General features: G+C 38.7%; 1 protein-coding gene across 13 annotated transcripts in view; it reads right to left on the reverse strand.

The window, feature by feature from the left end:
• GREB1L (GREB1 like retinoic acid receptor coactivator) overlaps window positions 1–17350 on the reverse strand; it is a 147524-nt gene that overhangs the window by 68491 nt on the left and 61683 nt on the right. For 9 of the 13 annotated variants that reach the window (XM_071554706.1, XM_071554704.1, XM_071554700.1 and 6 more), the window contains 2 exons: window positions 4679–4850; window positions 4212–4409 (listed from right to left, as the gene is read on the reverse strand). In XM_071554706.1, coding sequence (XP_071410807.1) covers window positions 4212–4409; window positions 4679–4847 — 367 coding nt within the window. In that variant the 5' untranslated portion in view covers window positions 4848–4850. The remainder of the gene's footprint in view (window positions 1–4211; window positions 4410–4678; window positions 4851–17350) is intronic. The other 4 variants (XM_071554705.1, XM_071554709.1, XM_071554701.1 and 1 more) reach the window with 1 other exon arrangement.

Genomic DNA, 17350 nt, shown 5'->3' on the forward strand with positions numbered 1-17350 from the left:
AGCTATAATTATTTGTCTGCCCCAGGGAATTTAAATCTGGGGACACCAGTGTCATACAACCAGCTCCCAAACTTCACAAATCTTGCTGAAATTTGTTCCTTTTAGGATCTCTACCTCTCTGCCAGCAGAGAGGTAAAGCAGCTACCAGCTCAGAGCTCACGGGTGGCTGCCGAAACCTGGTTTTCTGAGGGAGTGTGACAAGAAACAGGGCTGATACTAAACTGTTTCTTCTGACTCCTCTTCTGTAGAGGGAAAGGGATCCTGATGGGTGAGCAGGGAGAGGCAGCACAGACAGACCCTCAGAGCCTCCATGAGCTCTTCTCTTGTTTAGTCAACAGCTGCCACAAGAGAAGCAGCGGGGCTGCAGAGCTTGGCCAGGTACAGCTGGGGCTTACTTCCATCAGCAGATACAGAGACAATGCAAATCTGCTTCTGTGCAGTAAAAGTCTTGAATTTTCGTTCAAAGACATGCAGATGGTATGGTTCAAGAGCCCTTCATTATCCTTCTTTACCTTGGCTTTTAGGGATGAAAAGCACTCTTTTAAGTTTCTCCTGCTTTTTGAAACTGAATAAGGAAATTCCACCCAAAACACATTGATTTGGAAGCAAGTGACTGTGGGGAGAGAAAGGGGGGATTAACCCCTCTCTGTTACATTGTCTTTTTCTATCTAGCAAGCAACACTGAGACATAAAGTCTCAGTACCAGCAGAACTTGTACTGTCCGTGGTTAACACTTCGAACATGCAAGATCCATTTACATTTCATAACTATTCATTTATAATTCTGCTGGCACCTAAATTTCTATGTCAAACAGCATTAACACATACGACATACCCTTAAGAAGAAAGACTGGCACTTTAGTGTTGCATTTACTTGTGTAGCTTTTCTGGACATCTAAGTACAAAGAGGAGAAAACCTATGAGCAACTAAACCAGACCAACTTCTCCTGATGAGATTTATTTATCAACATGCAATTATAAAAAGCAAAAGCCTAAAGCTGAGCTGCTCCAATAAAACAAAAGTAAAATCATCATCTCACAAGATCGCAGCTTGTTTCAAATAAAGAGCAGGGACTTATGTTCTGATTAATGGTTGTCAAATACCAAGAGCAGTCACCAAAAAGACCCAAGATTAATAGCTTTTACAGACATCATCTTCATTTCTTTGAAGGAAAATTCACAAGCTTTTGCTTTTGAGAGGCACATTTGCATTCTCTGACTTCACTTCATTTTAAGTAATCCAGTCCCATCTTCCTGAAGATTAAACTGTATCTCCACATCTGTCAACACCCAGAAGTGCTGGAATCTTCCTAAAAACGGAATCTGTATATAAACTCTCTTTACCCACCATAACAAGAAGAGCTTTCCATGTGGGATACCAGACCCTTGTTGCACTGTAATAAATGGGGTATTTACATGAGGAATTAGCTTCCAAGAATTACATATGAATTACAGGTCATTGTCACTCGCTATTGTAACCTCACAGTAACTGATCAGGTGTTAAGTACCTGCTTACCTAATTGCTTCTGAAACTACCTTTCTTTAAGCATCAGGTAAATTAAGGATTTACTAACAAAAGAAAGGTGATACTATTTTGTTTCCCACAGCTTGCATAAAATGTTGTTCCACAAATTAGAAGCAGCCTATTTTAAAGCTGCAACAAGCAAGTGGTTCAGAACAGCTTCTTCTATTATTTTATTGCTATTTGAGGTACCTGTATGAAAACATAGAATTGTTTTCCTTGCAACCCTATTTTTATGGCAGGTTTAAGTTCGTTACAAAAGTTTGTATGGAGTACGGAAAAAAAAGTCCCTGGAAATAAGTAATTCTTTTATTGACTAACAGTAAGGCACGTGGCAAATGCAGTTTCTCTTTCCAATGGGCCAAAGTGAGAGTTAAGGGATCTAATATTACCACCAGTTGAGAAGGAACATCCAACAAACTGTCCCTTGTGAGCTGCTTATTTTTTTAATCCATAAACAAAGACATGAAGATTTCCTTTCTGCATCCATGTGACTGATAAAGCCATCTGAATAAAAGAACAGGTGAACTCAAGAAAAGCAAGCAGCAAAAATACCTTAAACAGGAAAAGATTTCACCCCTCGTGAGCTAAAGGGTGAGAGACAGGTAAGCAGAGTTATCAACAGTTATGAACTGCAGGTTCTAGTAACAGTATTTTGCTCTTGGATAAGCAATTAAATACAACACGTAGTTTAAAGTATTCAAGCACAGTGAGTTCAATTAGTCTATCAGTATTCTTTAACATTTTCATAATAACATTTATCTTTCCAATTAAATAACTGAGATAAGGGATGTAAACCATGGCAGTGATCCCGTCTTACATCTCTGGAAGGGCTTACTCATGAGATGAAAGATGAGCTACCAGATTAATACCTTGTTGAGATACAGTCTGCAGTGTGAATGTTTGGGAACCTGAGTGTTTTAAATACTTATGCAAAACTGTCCTAACAGATCACTAGCAGTATCTGGAAAAAATGTCTTTTCCTTTCCTTTTCCAGATATAAAAACACTGCTTTCTTAAACGAGCTCCTTGAGAACACTGAAGAGCAAGGCAGATTTTGTAAATTCAGAATGATAATCTTAACAATGAGTAAAGAACAATCCCGAAATTCTGCAGATTTAACACAGGAAACTTTCTTCTAGAGTGCTTTGATCACAAAAGACTATTAGATAAAAATCAAAATACAGAACTTCCCTAGGTCAAATTTTTCCAGATCATGCTAAAAAGCTCAGTATTACATATACATATAGATGAACACCTATTATGTAATCGGGAATGATACTGTGCTGTGCAATATGCAGCCACGGCAGAGAGGTCTGCACTGCAGTGAGAGCTTGAGAGCTCAGCATATCCTTACAATGCTTCACCAGAAAGTGCAGCCATATGAAGCAATCCTGAGCAGAGGCAGCAAAGGTACTGCTCCTGCTCTCCACAGGAAATTTTGTAGACTTTATTGATACCTATCCTCAATTGAGAACATCTTCCTAGGAATACATTGTTTTGTACTTCTTGCTTCTCTCCTCCAACCAATTTACAAGCCTTCAAAGAACAGAAAACAAAGAATAACAAATTCTCCCAGCACTATTCCCCAACTTCACACAAGAGCCAGCCTTTCTGTCCTTTGTGCTACAGGGAACTGGCAGTACACTGTTATGGAGGGGAAACACGCTCGTGTAAGCTGCATTCGGAAGTGGAAAAGGCAAAAAAGACAACATGTGCCACTAACTAATCCCTTCCCCCAAATGTCAAAGAATTACCAGTGATGAGTACCTACTTCTATCACTGTATGTAACCACACACTTCAGCAGGGTGCAGAACCATTTTACAAATTACAACTTTTGATGCACTCTGCACAAGGAATTCCATGTTTCAGCGGTATATTGAATAAAATGTCAAGAAAGGTTTTCAGACCTGGTGGGAACAATTGCTTGTTTCCAAGTGTCTGAAAGGGGCAGAGGGGTGTTTTTATGAGAATCACACCTAACAAATAAAAATAAATCTTTCTACAAGAAAATTAAATCTTCAGAATAGAACAATTATAGGATAAGATGAACCAATTACATCAGTTTTACTTTGTTCAAGTAGGTGTATGCATAATGATCTGACCTTTCTTTAAAACCAAACAAATACAGTGCTGCCAACAATTTTGTTCATCTTGAGCAACAATCGGGACACCTCAGGGTAAGCAAGCAATGGCCAGCAGGCACATGGGGAAGACAAAACAGATAAGCTTCTACTTGATCAATCCTCTTATCACCTTGGCAGCAGAAAGTACACCAAGACTCTTCTCCATTTTCTTTCTCCAAACTCTTCCTTCTGCCCATGGAAGTAACTAAATTTATCTTTGCCAATGTTTCTGAGAATAATTTAGGCACAGATTGAGAACAACCCATGTTGATGCCAACTTACGCAACTTCTTTGAGGACAGTGAAACCAACAATCACCACAGACAATAAGGGGCTTTCAGAAACTAACAAAGTGCCACAGCCAGTCTTAGACACTGCTTTCAAATAATACATTACACTTTATGTCCTGAAACAAGTTCTCCTAATCCATATTTTGTCAGATTTAAGGCTTTGACTATAAACTGTATTTTCAGACCTTTTGGCTCAAGAGTTTCTAATTGTAGAGAGTGCACATTATAATTAGAATTACTTTTAAAGATCATACAGTAAAAAAAGGATACCAACCATCAGTAGTGCAAGACCCTTCTGGGGCAGGTTTTTGCGAGTATGGGATTGGTGGACTACTCGAATCTGACATGTCTTCATCTTCTTCTTCATCTTCCATTTCATTAACAGTTTGGTTGGTAGAAAAGTCCAGGTTCCCATTTTGTGAATAGCGATGTACTAACTCTTTATCCAACTCTTCTACCTTTGGCTTCACATCTGAAGAAGAAAAATAGAAAAATAAAAATTAATAAAAGCTAGAAAAAATAAAAACAATTAAAAAAATTAAACTTATCAACAGTACTTGTATCTATCTCCTTTTAAAAGAATCAGCATGCCACTTTTTCTCCTTAAGGATGCCCATGATTCTGATTTTGTGTCACACAATGAACTTTTGTGCAGTTTCGGTTTTTGGTGTTTTGTTTTGTTTTTAGCAAAATGCATCCCACCCTTTTGACACATAGAAAAGCAACTGAAATGGGCCATACTTTCATGGTTACCTTCCGGCAAGAAAGGAGGCTGGTCAGGATCCAGGTACAGCTGTGAGAAGATTGGCCGTGGGACAACACTGCTGCATCTCAGAGAAGCTTCTATGGAGTTATGAAGAGCTTCTTCGAAACGGGCAGATTTTAGTTGCCCTGCGTACGAATTCCCCATGGTCTAAAAAGACAAAGGAAACAGCTGATAAGGGGATGGGAAAGTGCATACACTGACAATTTACAAATGAAGAGTGAGATCTTACTATTGTCCATCATGACAGTGATATAAAGTTGGCAACAAACATGGTATGAAAACAACACCTCTAATTAGTACTACATGTCCATATTTCTCTCTTAATCTCTCCTCTTCCAATAATCTTTCAGCACATTTCCAACACACTGCTCTGTGCCTTCTGCATACATGGCCTCTCAACAGCCTCAAGAACCTGACTGGTATAAAAATTGATAGAGGGTAGATAAAATCATTATTACTGGGGTTTTTTTGAGGATATTCAGAGTAGGATACACAGGGGCACATGACACCAAAAACATTTAAAAATCAAGTTGGGCTTCATCACTTGTCAAACTGTGTTTACATGATTTTACTTGTCAGTATGCCATCATTTGGAGAGAAGCAATACACGAAGACTTCCAATAACTTGAATTTTTGCTCTTGAAAGTAATTAATTAACTGAAATTATGTGGAAGGTCAGTCTCTGTCTTTTCAGAGTCTTCACCTCTTGTCTTCAGTGTAACACTATGATTTACACGTACTCTGATCCATCAGAGAACCTAATCATACTCTTACAACAAAAGATGTAAGTAAAAAACATAACTTCTAAACCATATGCAACAAGTACTGTGAAATGTCTTCCTTTTAAACTTTAACACTGGTATAGTGATAGCAATCTCTTAAATATCTGCTTTAATGATTAATATTTCCATTTACATTGATAATGAATTTATGAACTTCATGAAATATTCAAACACAAACAGACCTGCAGATCATTTCTTCTCATTGGATGACATTACACAGCCCATTGACTGCTATATTTGTGCACCCAGAACTAGGATGCAGACTCACAAATGTAAATATTTAGTAACAGGATGGCCATGGAAGGTTCTAAAATGAGCTAAGAGAGACTCACTGCAATCTGAAATTTTCCACTGTACTAGATCATTATACCATGTAACATCTGTTACAAAGAAACAGCAATCTAACATTTTCCAATATTCTGTAGACTGCACTTTCAGAGAAATTTATTTCCACAGAGAAAAGTTCTCCCCAGTTAAATCAATAGACAGAAAAGTACAAAGCCTTATAACATTATCTTTGTATTTCCCTTCACCAGATGTCACGCAGCCCTATGACCAGGGAGAGACCTTGGCCAAGAAGATAAGTTGGCATTTTGAAAACCTACACTTCCACTTCTTCTTTATCATTCAGTTGCTCAAGGTTCTCAGGGCCACGTGTAAAAGGGCAATAATTATTACAGCCACTTCCAGCAGCATTTGAAGTCTGCTGGTGTAGACAAATATGTAAGGGCTAAATATTGCTATAATACTGGACATACAGACACAAAAGGCATCTAACGACTCACCTCTAACTAGGGAAGAAAAGCTCAGTTCCCTGTTCAGTCAGAGACTTTATGCAACATTGAGAAAATACTTGCTCATTGTTGACTTATACTGGCCTTTAAGAAATTTTCAGGCAATGCATTTCCCTAACCCTACCAGAAACAATAAAAGACAAGCACAATTTCTTCACATGACACATTCGGCTATTTCAGCAGTAAAGTACTTAAGACAAGTAGATTCTCTTTTTTCTTCTATAAGTTTTCATTAAATTTGGGAGTCCGTGCAAACACACAACTGCAAAGTGAGTTAGGGAAAAGTTATGCTGAAGCAGTATTAAGGTTGCAGTACACTAAAGCCTTTCAGAAGCCTTCAAACAAATTGACAAAAATCAGCTAAGTGACTGAAATCCAGATTTTACTGAAATCAGTGATGATACTTTCATAAATGTCAGTGAAAACATGACAAACTATTATATCAATAGATTTCATGCCAAGAAATTTCATTTCTGTGCCATTTATGTCAGTTATGATGTGCTCAAGCTAAGATTTCAGGAATGTATTCAAATGAAACCAGTTTAGATAAAAGACCATAATAAAAAATTATCTTTAAGAAACAGAATTCCCACAGCACATCATCTGCCTGCAGTCTCTTTATCCTCCATATTTTCTACAACTTACATGTTGTTTAGAACCTATGCCAACCATTTTCATTTTGATGGGAAACTTTTATTAAAACATATGATGCACATAGCACAAAAAAGCCTTCCCGGCATCTATACAAGACTTGCCTGTGGGTAGTTACTGTCACAGATTTACCTGAGAAAGCTGGTTAATAACACCAGAGGATATTTCTAGCTTGCCAAGAGAAAACAAGATTGTAGGTGGAAATGCCAAGAAAAGGCAAGCTCAGGAACCACAATTTGTGTGAGCACTTGTCCCTGCAGCATGGAAGTGGAGCAGGGGGAAGGCTTGTTGGGGAAATGCTTGTGCAAGACGGGGCAAGCAGAGTCACCGGGGGCAGAGCGGCGCAGGGTCCTGTTTGCCTGCGGCAGAGGAAGCAGGGAAGCCCTGGAGAACAGCATGGGGCAGCTGATTTCCTAACACCGCCGGAGGCCATTAGGGCAGCTGGGCCCCGTTTGGAGTTCAAGGGAGGTGGGGGGGTGGAGAGCAGGGGGCTCTCCTGCAGGGGAGAGGAGCTGGCAAGACCCTCCAACAGTGAGCTACTGCCTCGTTCAGGTTGTGTCATCTCGATCCAGACTCTGAAAAGGTAGTAACTAATGCCTTATTGTTTCTTCTGCCCCTAAATGCCTGGTGCAATTGAGAAGTGCTCCAGGTCTCTCCTCCCAGTGCAGCTGGGAGGCAGCTCCAAGCAGGCACAGCTCAGCAGTGGCAGAGGAGGCAGCAGAGCAGAACGTGCTTTAAACGTGCCGTGTGCGCTGGGGGGGCTGGAGGAGGCAGCAGAGTCCGGGGGGAAAATAAACTGCTGCAGTTTGAAGAGAGGGGAAGAAAAAGAGGAAAAGTCCATTTCTGTTATTAAGCCAGGTATCTGCTATATCTACATTTAAATGTGACCAAAACCAATTACTTAACTAAATTAATGCTCATTGTTAAAAAAGTTATCCAAATAATATGTCTATCCAACATTCCTATATGAGGTCATTTGGTAAAAATAAACCAACCCTGTTGCTTTCTGGCGTGAAATTAAGGAAAGTTTTTCTTAAAATTCTGCACATCTGATGCTTGGAAGAATGTGAGACATTCCATGGTTGAGTGCAGTAGAGACGATCTGGCACAGTGTCTGAGAGAAAACGGAGCTGGACTTGACTCAGCAACTCCTCCCTGGTCTCACACGCGTGTTTTTATGCTGTCAGCACTGATACATCGGTGCTCACCTTCATGTTCACTGCCCTGTACCCAGCAGTATTGCACCCAGCTATGCCAGAGCCTGCCTTCATGCACTGACAGTTTTCTAAAGGGCAGGAGGTTTGATGTGAGGTTAAATAATTTTTTCCATATATATGTGTGCACTAATTGCAAATGGCTCAGCACAGAGCTGGTTAGATTCCCAGCAGTGAGCAATCTGCACATCTGTAATACAGTATTCTAATCCTCACTTTTCTTCACCTGCACCACCAGATGGATACCAGTGTAATTCTTGAGTTGCTTACTTCTCTTAGCAACATTTGAGGCCTGTATTGGATTGAACTCTACAGAACATTAATATATGCAAAGTATATATGTATTTAGCTGCTATAACTTCTCCTCCCCCCCAACACTAACAAGGAAGGAGGTCTGGTTTGGCAAAAGCCACTTTCAGGCTTTACCTCTACCTCACCAAATTTGCCACCCTACACAAATAATTTTTATTTTATTTCCTTAAAACTTACTGTGGAGATTGAAAGACATTATTAAAATTTAATAATTTCAAATTTAAATTACAACAAAACAAGAAATAATAGGTGAATTTCCTAAAATTTAGATAACCTGCACCTCCAGGCTCTATCACACTCAGGATACTTCTCTGCAAAGATTCAGACCCTAAGCCATCCTGATTACTACACAACACATATCCACTGCTGCTAGACTTCTTCAAAGCAAATTTCCTAAGCCCACCTCAAATCGTCTTTGCAGTGGCCCATCACTGAACTGGAGGATTAATCAACTGTGAGATTTGCTGGAGTAAGAGCTGCCTTACAACAAAGCTGGAAGGCAGCCCTTGCATCTCAATCTTTCTCCTAACAAGGACCCATGAACAGGGAAATCATAAAATTCTTCTAACCTGACCACAAGTAAAGAAGTATCTATACTATAGCTTTTAATAAAAATAGTATGGGTCTTCACTATGGAAAGCAAAACTTCAGTTACTGAGAGCTTCCATCAGAAGACAGAATTGAAAGTAGTAAAAGCAAAAATTCAAAGAGGATTGATTTTAACACTGCACTTAACTGCATGGTGAAGGACTCAGGGAAATTCTGATCACTGTATCAAACCCAGAAGCTGAACTTACAAGAAACTGTTGTCAATTCAAGTAAATAGTCTAGTTCCATGTGGTCATCCAGGTTTCAGAAGATCTATGCAAAAACATGACACAGGATGTTCAAGAAGAACCAGAGCCCAGGTCTAGCAGACTTGTAGTGTGGAAGTACTGTAAACCACCCACTTTTAGTTAGGGAAATAGGTGACTATGGTCCTTTACATGCAAAAAAAAAGAGGCAACCTCTGAAAAGTAGATTGTTACTCAATAACTCCTGGGAGCCAGAACTACACATTGAGTTGAAGGCTCTGCTAGTAAAAATATAATCAGATAATTCAGTACACCAGATACCACATATTTGGCCTCCAGGTGGGTCACGACCCCAGAGACTTTAAAGGAGAGGAACTGAACTGGAGGATGAAGGAGGGGGTGACTGTTGTTGTTATGGCTTAAAGCAATTTCACAATTACCTGATAGTGAATGATGAATCTGATGCAAACACCCTCCATTAAGTCAGCTCTATCAAGTCCTTACTTTGTGTTTAACCTAGTAATGTAATTGTGTTCTCCAAAACACAATCTGGCTTCTGATCTGGCCTAACCCCACAGGAAAGTTTCTCTTCAAAGGAAAAGAAAGCAAGTTCCTTCACAAAGGCACTGCCAGGCCCAGCACAGTTTCTGTATCTCAAAGGGTTATCTCAGGCAAAGAGACCAGGCATCTCTTTAAGCTGTAGAATTGTTTGGGAACTGATTGTTTCAGGTACAACTAGCATTTTTTATTTACACCACTCTTGTTCAGTTTCTGGTAGTATTATTTTTTCTCATTAGAGCATCACTAGGATGTGTCATGAACATGCATACAGCAGAAAGGATGTCAGTTAATAATGACAATAACAAATGTATATGCTAAGTGCAAGCACAAAGTCAAAAGTCCATGCACAACATTAGCTGTAGCATTCAGTGGAGAAAGACATGTGTGAGTCAATACAAGACTGCAATGAGGAGGAGTCTTGTTAACAGATCCATTATCTCATAACCTTTGAAAGATCCCCTTCTCCACACCACCCCTACCCCCCCAGCCCCCCCCCGCTCACCCCGGCCGCAGTCCTTTCAAGATCCTGAGATTCTCACCCTGTTTTTGTATTGGTAATGGATATTCAAACTCAACTGTAAAAAAGTTTGTAATCTTAAGCTGTAAGTGAAAGATAACTCATTCACAATGTCTTTCAAGAAAAATTATTTGTTTGCATTGACTTGCAGTGCAGTTTCCTTTCATTTTTATTTTTCATTTTATTTTGACAAAAATATTGTTAGCATCCAATGCCATTTAGAATCTCCTCTTTCAGTCTGATGTTGCCACTACCGCATCAGAGGAATGGGAAAGACCAAGAACACCTGATTTCCTGAGAAGGTTCTTCCTTTTACTGCTCCATGAATAGTATCTGTACTTAGAGTATTGCATTTTATTACCTGGGATTTGGACAATTCCTTGGACAGGGACAGACAAATGCATACAAACAGAGCTACATGCAGAATGCTGGAACAGGGCAGCTGTTTCCCCGCAATATGAAACAGAAAGCAAATCAAAAGTGGTGTTAGTATGGAGACTGCTATGCCCTTACTGTTCCATCCCTTCCACACCAAGACTATTCCCACAGTTCTCAGGCACAGCTCACAAAACAATAAACACAGCAGAGGTAAAATTAACACCTGAATGCAGGATGGTGTAACTAAGATGAACTTATATGCATGAAGCTATCAACTTCAAATCACCCCCAAATAGTGCAAAAATTAAGTCTGGATTGCATTTTTTAAAATTCAGCGATCTAGGAGTTTTCAGCTTCAAAGAATAAACAGCAGTGATATAACACTGAGGCAAAAAAAGGAAAACTACCAAGAAATAGAAACTGAAATGCAATCTCATTTTTTTCACCTAGAATTTGAAATGTTTCTTGAATTCTTTTTAACAGTGTTACTTACTGAGCTGTACACATAAAGAGGAGTTCACAACAGCAATCAGAATATATTGAGAGGTGCAATGAAACAAAAGTCACTGCAAGTTAAGCTCAAGTTTTACAAAATGACAGCTCAATAGTTTTAAGTTCAGAACTTGTGTTTATTGCCGAACACAGTGCATATTCCTTCATCTTTCAAATGTTCTGATAATACGCTGCCAGAATCTTTAGCTGTAATCTCCTTTTAAGCTTGAAAACAATACTTTGGAGTTAGGCCTGTATAGTTCGAACCAAACTACATAAACCCAGCCAGTTAATCTTATCCCCAAAATGCAGCTCAAAGTAGTTTTTCAAGATTGCTGCATACAAGACTCTCTGACAGAACTGTAAAGACCTTACACTGGCTTTACTTTTTTCCCAGGTTATGGCTCTCACTCAGAAAAAACCTGCTGCATTCCAGGTATGTAGAACTGGTACAATCAGTTCACTGGGGATGCTCAACACATTCCTCTAGTGACGACTGAGATGATAAACATGTGCCAAACTTCCTTTGACACCATTTCCTCAGAAAACAGATGCACCAAGCAGGTGAAAGAAAACATGTGACCTCAGTACGTCATGTATGCAAACTCACCTACAGTGACTACACCATATGCAAAAATTGTGGAGAACTAATTTCTGTGAATAAATGATGCCATGTTAGAAGCATTTAAAGCAATATATACCTGCCTGGATATGTCAAACTACATGAAAAAAGTACTATAAAGAGATGAACATTAATGTAGCAACACTGTAGTTGATAACCATTTGATGTGGTACTTGAAATCAAAGGATTGTTTTCTGATGACTATTTTAAATGCACAGCTCATTTTCATGGTCAAAGGCTCATGTAAATGAGCATTTGTGCACAAATAGGCACTGTATGTTCTGTCACCAGCAACATGAACCCATACATTATTACCATCTCCTTTACACTCTCATTCTTTCATGCACATCTGTTTCACAGAACCCTCCCTTCCGCCTCAAGCGTTCACAAATATAATATTTTCCTCACTGTTTCTCCTCTGCCTTCCTACTGTGGAAAAAGGACCTTAATTAGAAACTTTAAATAAACCAATTTTGTGTTTATAATATTAAAAAACATGTATCCTTTTTACTTTCCTCCCATTGCATCTCCTGGTGTTATCATCGAAATGCCAATGATACAGGGTTGTAGACAATGACAGGAAGTTAGATGTCAACAAATTTGGCCATAAAGGCTATGAAAGAGTTGGAAATTTAAAAAAAAATCTGTTGCCAGTAAGACAAAAAGAAATGCACATTAGTATATAACTAAGAATGAGTACTCCACATAGTGGAGTACAAACCTTACATGTATAGGTCTATATCCTTCATGATCTAAAAGCTTTCATGAGGTAATCATGTGGATCGAGCCTATTCTGACTGCACAAAAAATCACTAAGGAGCACTTTTGAAAGTAGCCTGTTTCCTTAAAACATGCATGCTCATACATATCTTTCTCCACTTGTGTTCTCTGCCCTAAATCAATACAACTATTAACCACATTATTAATGCCATTGCAATAAAACCAAATCAGTAATGGTGCTTAATCCTAGCTGTAGGATCAAGGCATACTTTTACTGTGTAATCTTGATTTTGCAATTAGTTGCAGACATGAATTACAATTTATTCTTCTAAGAACTCAGTACATTAGCACAGTCATGCAATTATGTGTTTGAATCATCCCTGTGCCCAGCAAGATCATGGAGCAGATTCTTCTGGAAATTATGCTAAGGCACATGGAAATTAAGAAGGTGACTGCTGACAGCCAATATGGCTTCACTAAGGGCAAATTGTGCCTGAAAATTTGGTGGCCTTGTAACAATGGGTTTACTGTGGTGGCAAGGGATGTCACCCAGAGGGACCTCAACAGGCTTGAGAGGTGGTTCCATGCAAGCCTCATGAAGTTCAAAAAGGTTCCTGCACATGGACTTTGGGATAAACCCAGTTCCAGGCACAAACACAGGCAGGATGAAGTATGGATTGAGACCAGCCACAAGGAGAAGCATGTGGGGATTTTGGTAGACAAGAAGCTCAACCTTACCCTGCCATGTGTGCTCACAGCCCATAAAGCCACCACATCCTGGGCTACATCAAAAGAAGGCCAGTCTGCAGGTCAAAAGCAGGCAATTCTGCGCTTCTCCTTTACCCTTGTGACACCTCAGCATAGGAAGGATACGGACCTGGTCGATCAAGCCCAGAGGAGCACCACTACTGTGAGAAAAGACTGAGAATTGAGGCTGTTTGGCCTGCAGAAGAGAAGACTCCAGGCAGACCTCCAGCTCCTTGATGGAGGCCTAGCAGAAAGCTGGAGAGGGACTTTTGACAAGGGCATGGAGGGATAAAACAAGGAGGAACAGCTTTAAACTGAAAGAGGGTAGATTCAGATATTAGGAAGACATTCTTCACTATAAGGGTGGTGAGGCACTGGGACAGGTTGCTCAGAGAAGCTGAGTATGCCCCATCCCTGGGAGTGTTCAAGGCGAGGCTGGATGGGGCTCTGACCAACCTGGTCTGGTGGAAAGTGTCCCTGCCCAAGGCAAGAGGGATGGAACCAGATGATTCATTCAGCCCAACTCATTCTATGATTCTATGAATTCATTCAGCTATCACTCTTAATAACATAAAATATAGAATTAATGTAGTATATAAGCAATTCACGTTATAACATAAGCCCAAAGTTTTTTCCCAAGTAAGGTATTCAAAACTGGTAATTGTTCCCAAACCCAACATATTTTTACCGAAACTTTGTTATTTTTATATACTCTTCATACATAAGTGTACAGTCATATTCTGTTACACATATTCTGTTAATACACAAATCTTACTTTAAGTTAATAGCTAACAATTATATTTAGTAATTAACAATTATAAAACTATTCTAAAGTATTAGAGACAAAATCTCTTTATGGAGTTTACCATCATCTATAAAGTAAACTGCAACTTCTCAGATGCATCAGTTAATTTAAAGCTTTGTTTTTAATGGAGACAATGTTTATTCCAGTGGAACACTGTCTAATATTACATCATTTTAAAAAAAATTAATTCCCATGTCTGGGAATCTCAGTGAATGGTCTTAATATATCTTTTTTAAAATTAAACACAAGGTCATATTTGTCAAAAATTTTAATGCTGGTAATTATCACTAATTGTTCTTATGTGTTGACTTTTTTTGATTTGTTTGTTTCCTGAGGGATTGCTTCCATCCCGAGAAAGGGAAAGTTAGCAGTGTTTCAAAAGAGCCATATAATGCCATAAAAAGGAGCATTAATAATGGCACCTCAACTGGCAGTGCTCCTCAAAAAGAAAGGATGATGATCTATAAGCACACGTGGGCTGGGTACTTAGATGAGCGCTTCACCTACAATCCCAAGCATGCTTCAAATGCTTTATCAGTGAAGTTTGTGACCAGCTCTTCAACACAACTGCACTAATGAACACCACCATATGAAGCTAATGATGTTAAAGTAATTTCCAATGACTGAGTTTGCTCAACTTCTTTGTGTTTCATTCCTTTCCCCTGCAAATTCTCTCTACACCACTTCTCCTGATCCACGTTCAGAGCTCAGTGCTGTAAGTACATATCCACCTGCCTGGTGCTGTCTTCAACAGACTGTGGAGTGGGACTGTGCTTATGGCTTAGCAAGCCACTTATGTAAATTACTGTAAATCCCTAGGCCACTAGGCTGCAAAAATTTAGGTTTTAAACATCATAGCTTATGTTATTTATTTATTTCTTTATTGTAGGCAGAAACTACTGATCATATAGAAATTGATGCTTGACATTAACTAAGATGACATTATTTGACAGGAAAGTAGCAAAAAACCCACTAAGATGCAGAAAAAGGAAGCTAAAATGCAGTCCATTCTGACACATCTCAACATCAGTCTGTAAAATAAAGCATTAACAAGAAAATCCTTAATAAAGATCTTCCTGTATCTTCAATAATGGTGTTTTCCCCCATGTTTTTCACTTTCTTAAGATTTCTCATGTGAAAGTGCTACTAAATAAAAAGAGGAAAAGACATTTTTATTGCAAGCAATATAAATGAATAGCTATTCCTTTTGCAGAGATGTTACTTGTTCTGAAAATTCTCAACTCTAAAAACGTGTACCAACTGACATTAATATAAATCTTTTTAACATGCATAATGGCAATACAGATTACATTGGCTCTTAAAACTTTCCAAACAAAGATGGCCCAACTCTGCAAGAACATCCACTTAGTATTTTCTTCTTCCAAAGTATTCATCTTATCTGGTGCATGTTCTGGTTTTTAACAGCTATAACAGGCTAAAAATGAAGCACTGGAGTAAAACTTTGTTAACTTCAACTTTTCTTTTACTGCAAGTAATCTTTCTTCCCCACCAAAGCTGGTAGATTTGGAGATGTACCATGTCAGCTCTTCAAACATGAAACCTGAAAATAATTTCAGGGTTACCAACTCAAAAAAGAAATGGTCTTTGCAGCCAGAGCATGTCTATGACTCTGTACAAAGAATAACACCCTGGATCCAAATGCCTGACATGTGGCATTTCTCTCATCTCCATCTGTAAAGTGCAGAGTTGTGCCAAAAGCACCATGAAGTTTTGGTCCACTCTCTCTCCAGGAAGATTATTAAACAAATCTCTAACACAGATTTATAGATTGAAAAATAAATTTAAATCAAGAAGAAATAGTCTTAAGTAATCCAGCTAGCCTTCACTAATGTACTTGGATAGAAGGTTAGGTAAGTTGTTTGTTCCTCACATCCTCTGATAAAGGACTGTTTTCCTCCCTAGAGCCCTGTCTGAAAACAAGGCAAGCCTAAAAGAGAGTTCTCCTTGGTTTTATAAGGCTTGGAAACCATCATCCCTAAAAAGGAACCAGCAAAGGTGGAAGAGAGCCCCCCTTTGTTTCACAGAGGGTTGTGTCAAAATGTTTATCAAGACTATTCAGAGAATATTTCTGCACGGCTTTCCCAAAAACACTATTTTCAGTAAGTCAAAATGATCATGTTTCTGCTCTTTTGAACTCTAAGTAAATTTTAGAAAGGAATAGATATTTTCCTATCTGAAGCTCCTAAGCAGTCTCTAAGTGGAGAGGTATATCTAATGTTGTTCTTCTGCAGTCACTTTTAGCCCATGATGCAGGGACATGAAAAACCCAACAGTGTAAAGCAAGTGGTTTTCATTGCCATTTCTATGCAAAAAGCAGCACAGTGAACAGACAAGAAAACGCTGCATAGGTCAAAACTGTAACAATCACCTTCAACTCACAAATAATGTCAATTTAATACCATTTGGACACTTTTTGCAACTTCACTGCTGCTGGGAAACGGTGTCTAAATTGCTCAAAGAACTTCTATTTGAAAAACCAATGAACTTCTCATATACAATTTTAGTGGAAATGAACTTCCAAGTGCAGAGTGCTTTGTAGAGTTCTTCCTTTTCCTTTTCCGCAACATGTGTTTGTCATGTGTCAAAGCTGACTCTACTTTCTCCCCTCCCCAGAATACCACAAATTCTTCTGTAAAATAAACAAAGCTCTGCCCAGAATCTCTGAAATTACCAGAGGTGATCCTGTTTGAGATAAAAGATGCCCATCACTACTGGGACTTCTGCAACATCCTAAATTTTAGTTAAGATTAAATTTGCAAGAAATAGGCAATTGATAGAATTAAAACTGAACATCATGCCCAGGGATGTATCTAAAAAGAAGGGTTTAGATGTTCAAGCTACCTTTTCTAGACAGGAATTTGTGGGATAAACTTCTACAAAAGACACTTTTATAATGCCATTTGAGCTTTAGGAAAAGCCTCACCTTTATCTTTACTCCAAAAAAAATGAAAACTTCAAAATTATATACTATTAACACCTAATAGGAGAAGAAAATTTTATATTTCTAATGCTCATGTTTTTCTGTGATACAACTCATCAGTCACTATAAAAACCATGTATGGGGGGTTTATGTCTTGGAAGAAGAAAAAATGATAATAAAATACTTGACTTGTTGTAGACATTAGATGTGCTTCTTTATGTTCTTTTCTCCCAAAAGTCCTAATCATGTTAAAAGGCCCGAATTAATTTAACTGCAACGTAAACATGCTAGCAGAGGCAATCTTGATTCCAAAGCTG

This window comes from Pithys albifrons, chromosome 4 (genome assembly GCF_047495875.1).
Source record: "Pithys albifrons albifrons isolate INPA30051 chromosome 4, PitAlb_v1, whole genome shotgun sequence".
NCBI lineage: Eukaryota > Metazoa > Chordata > Aves > Passeriformes > Thamnophilidae > Pithys > Pithys albifrons.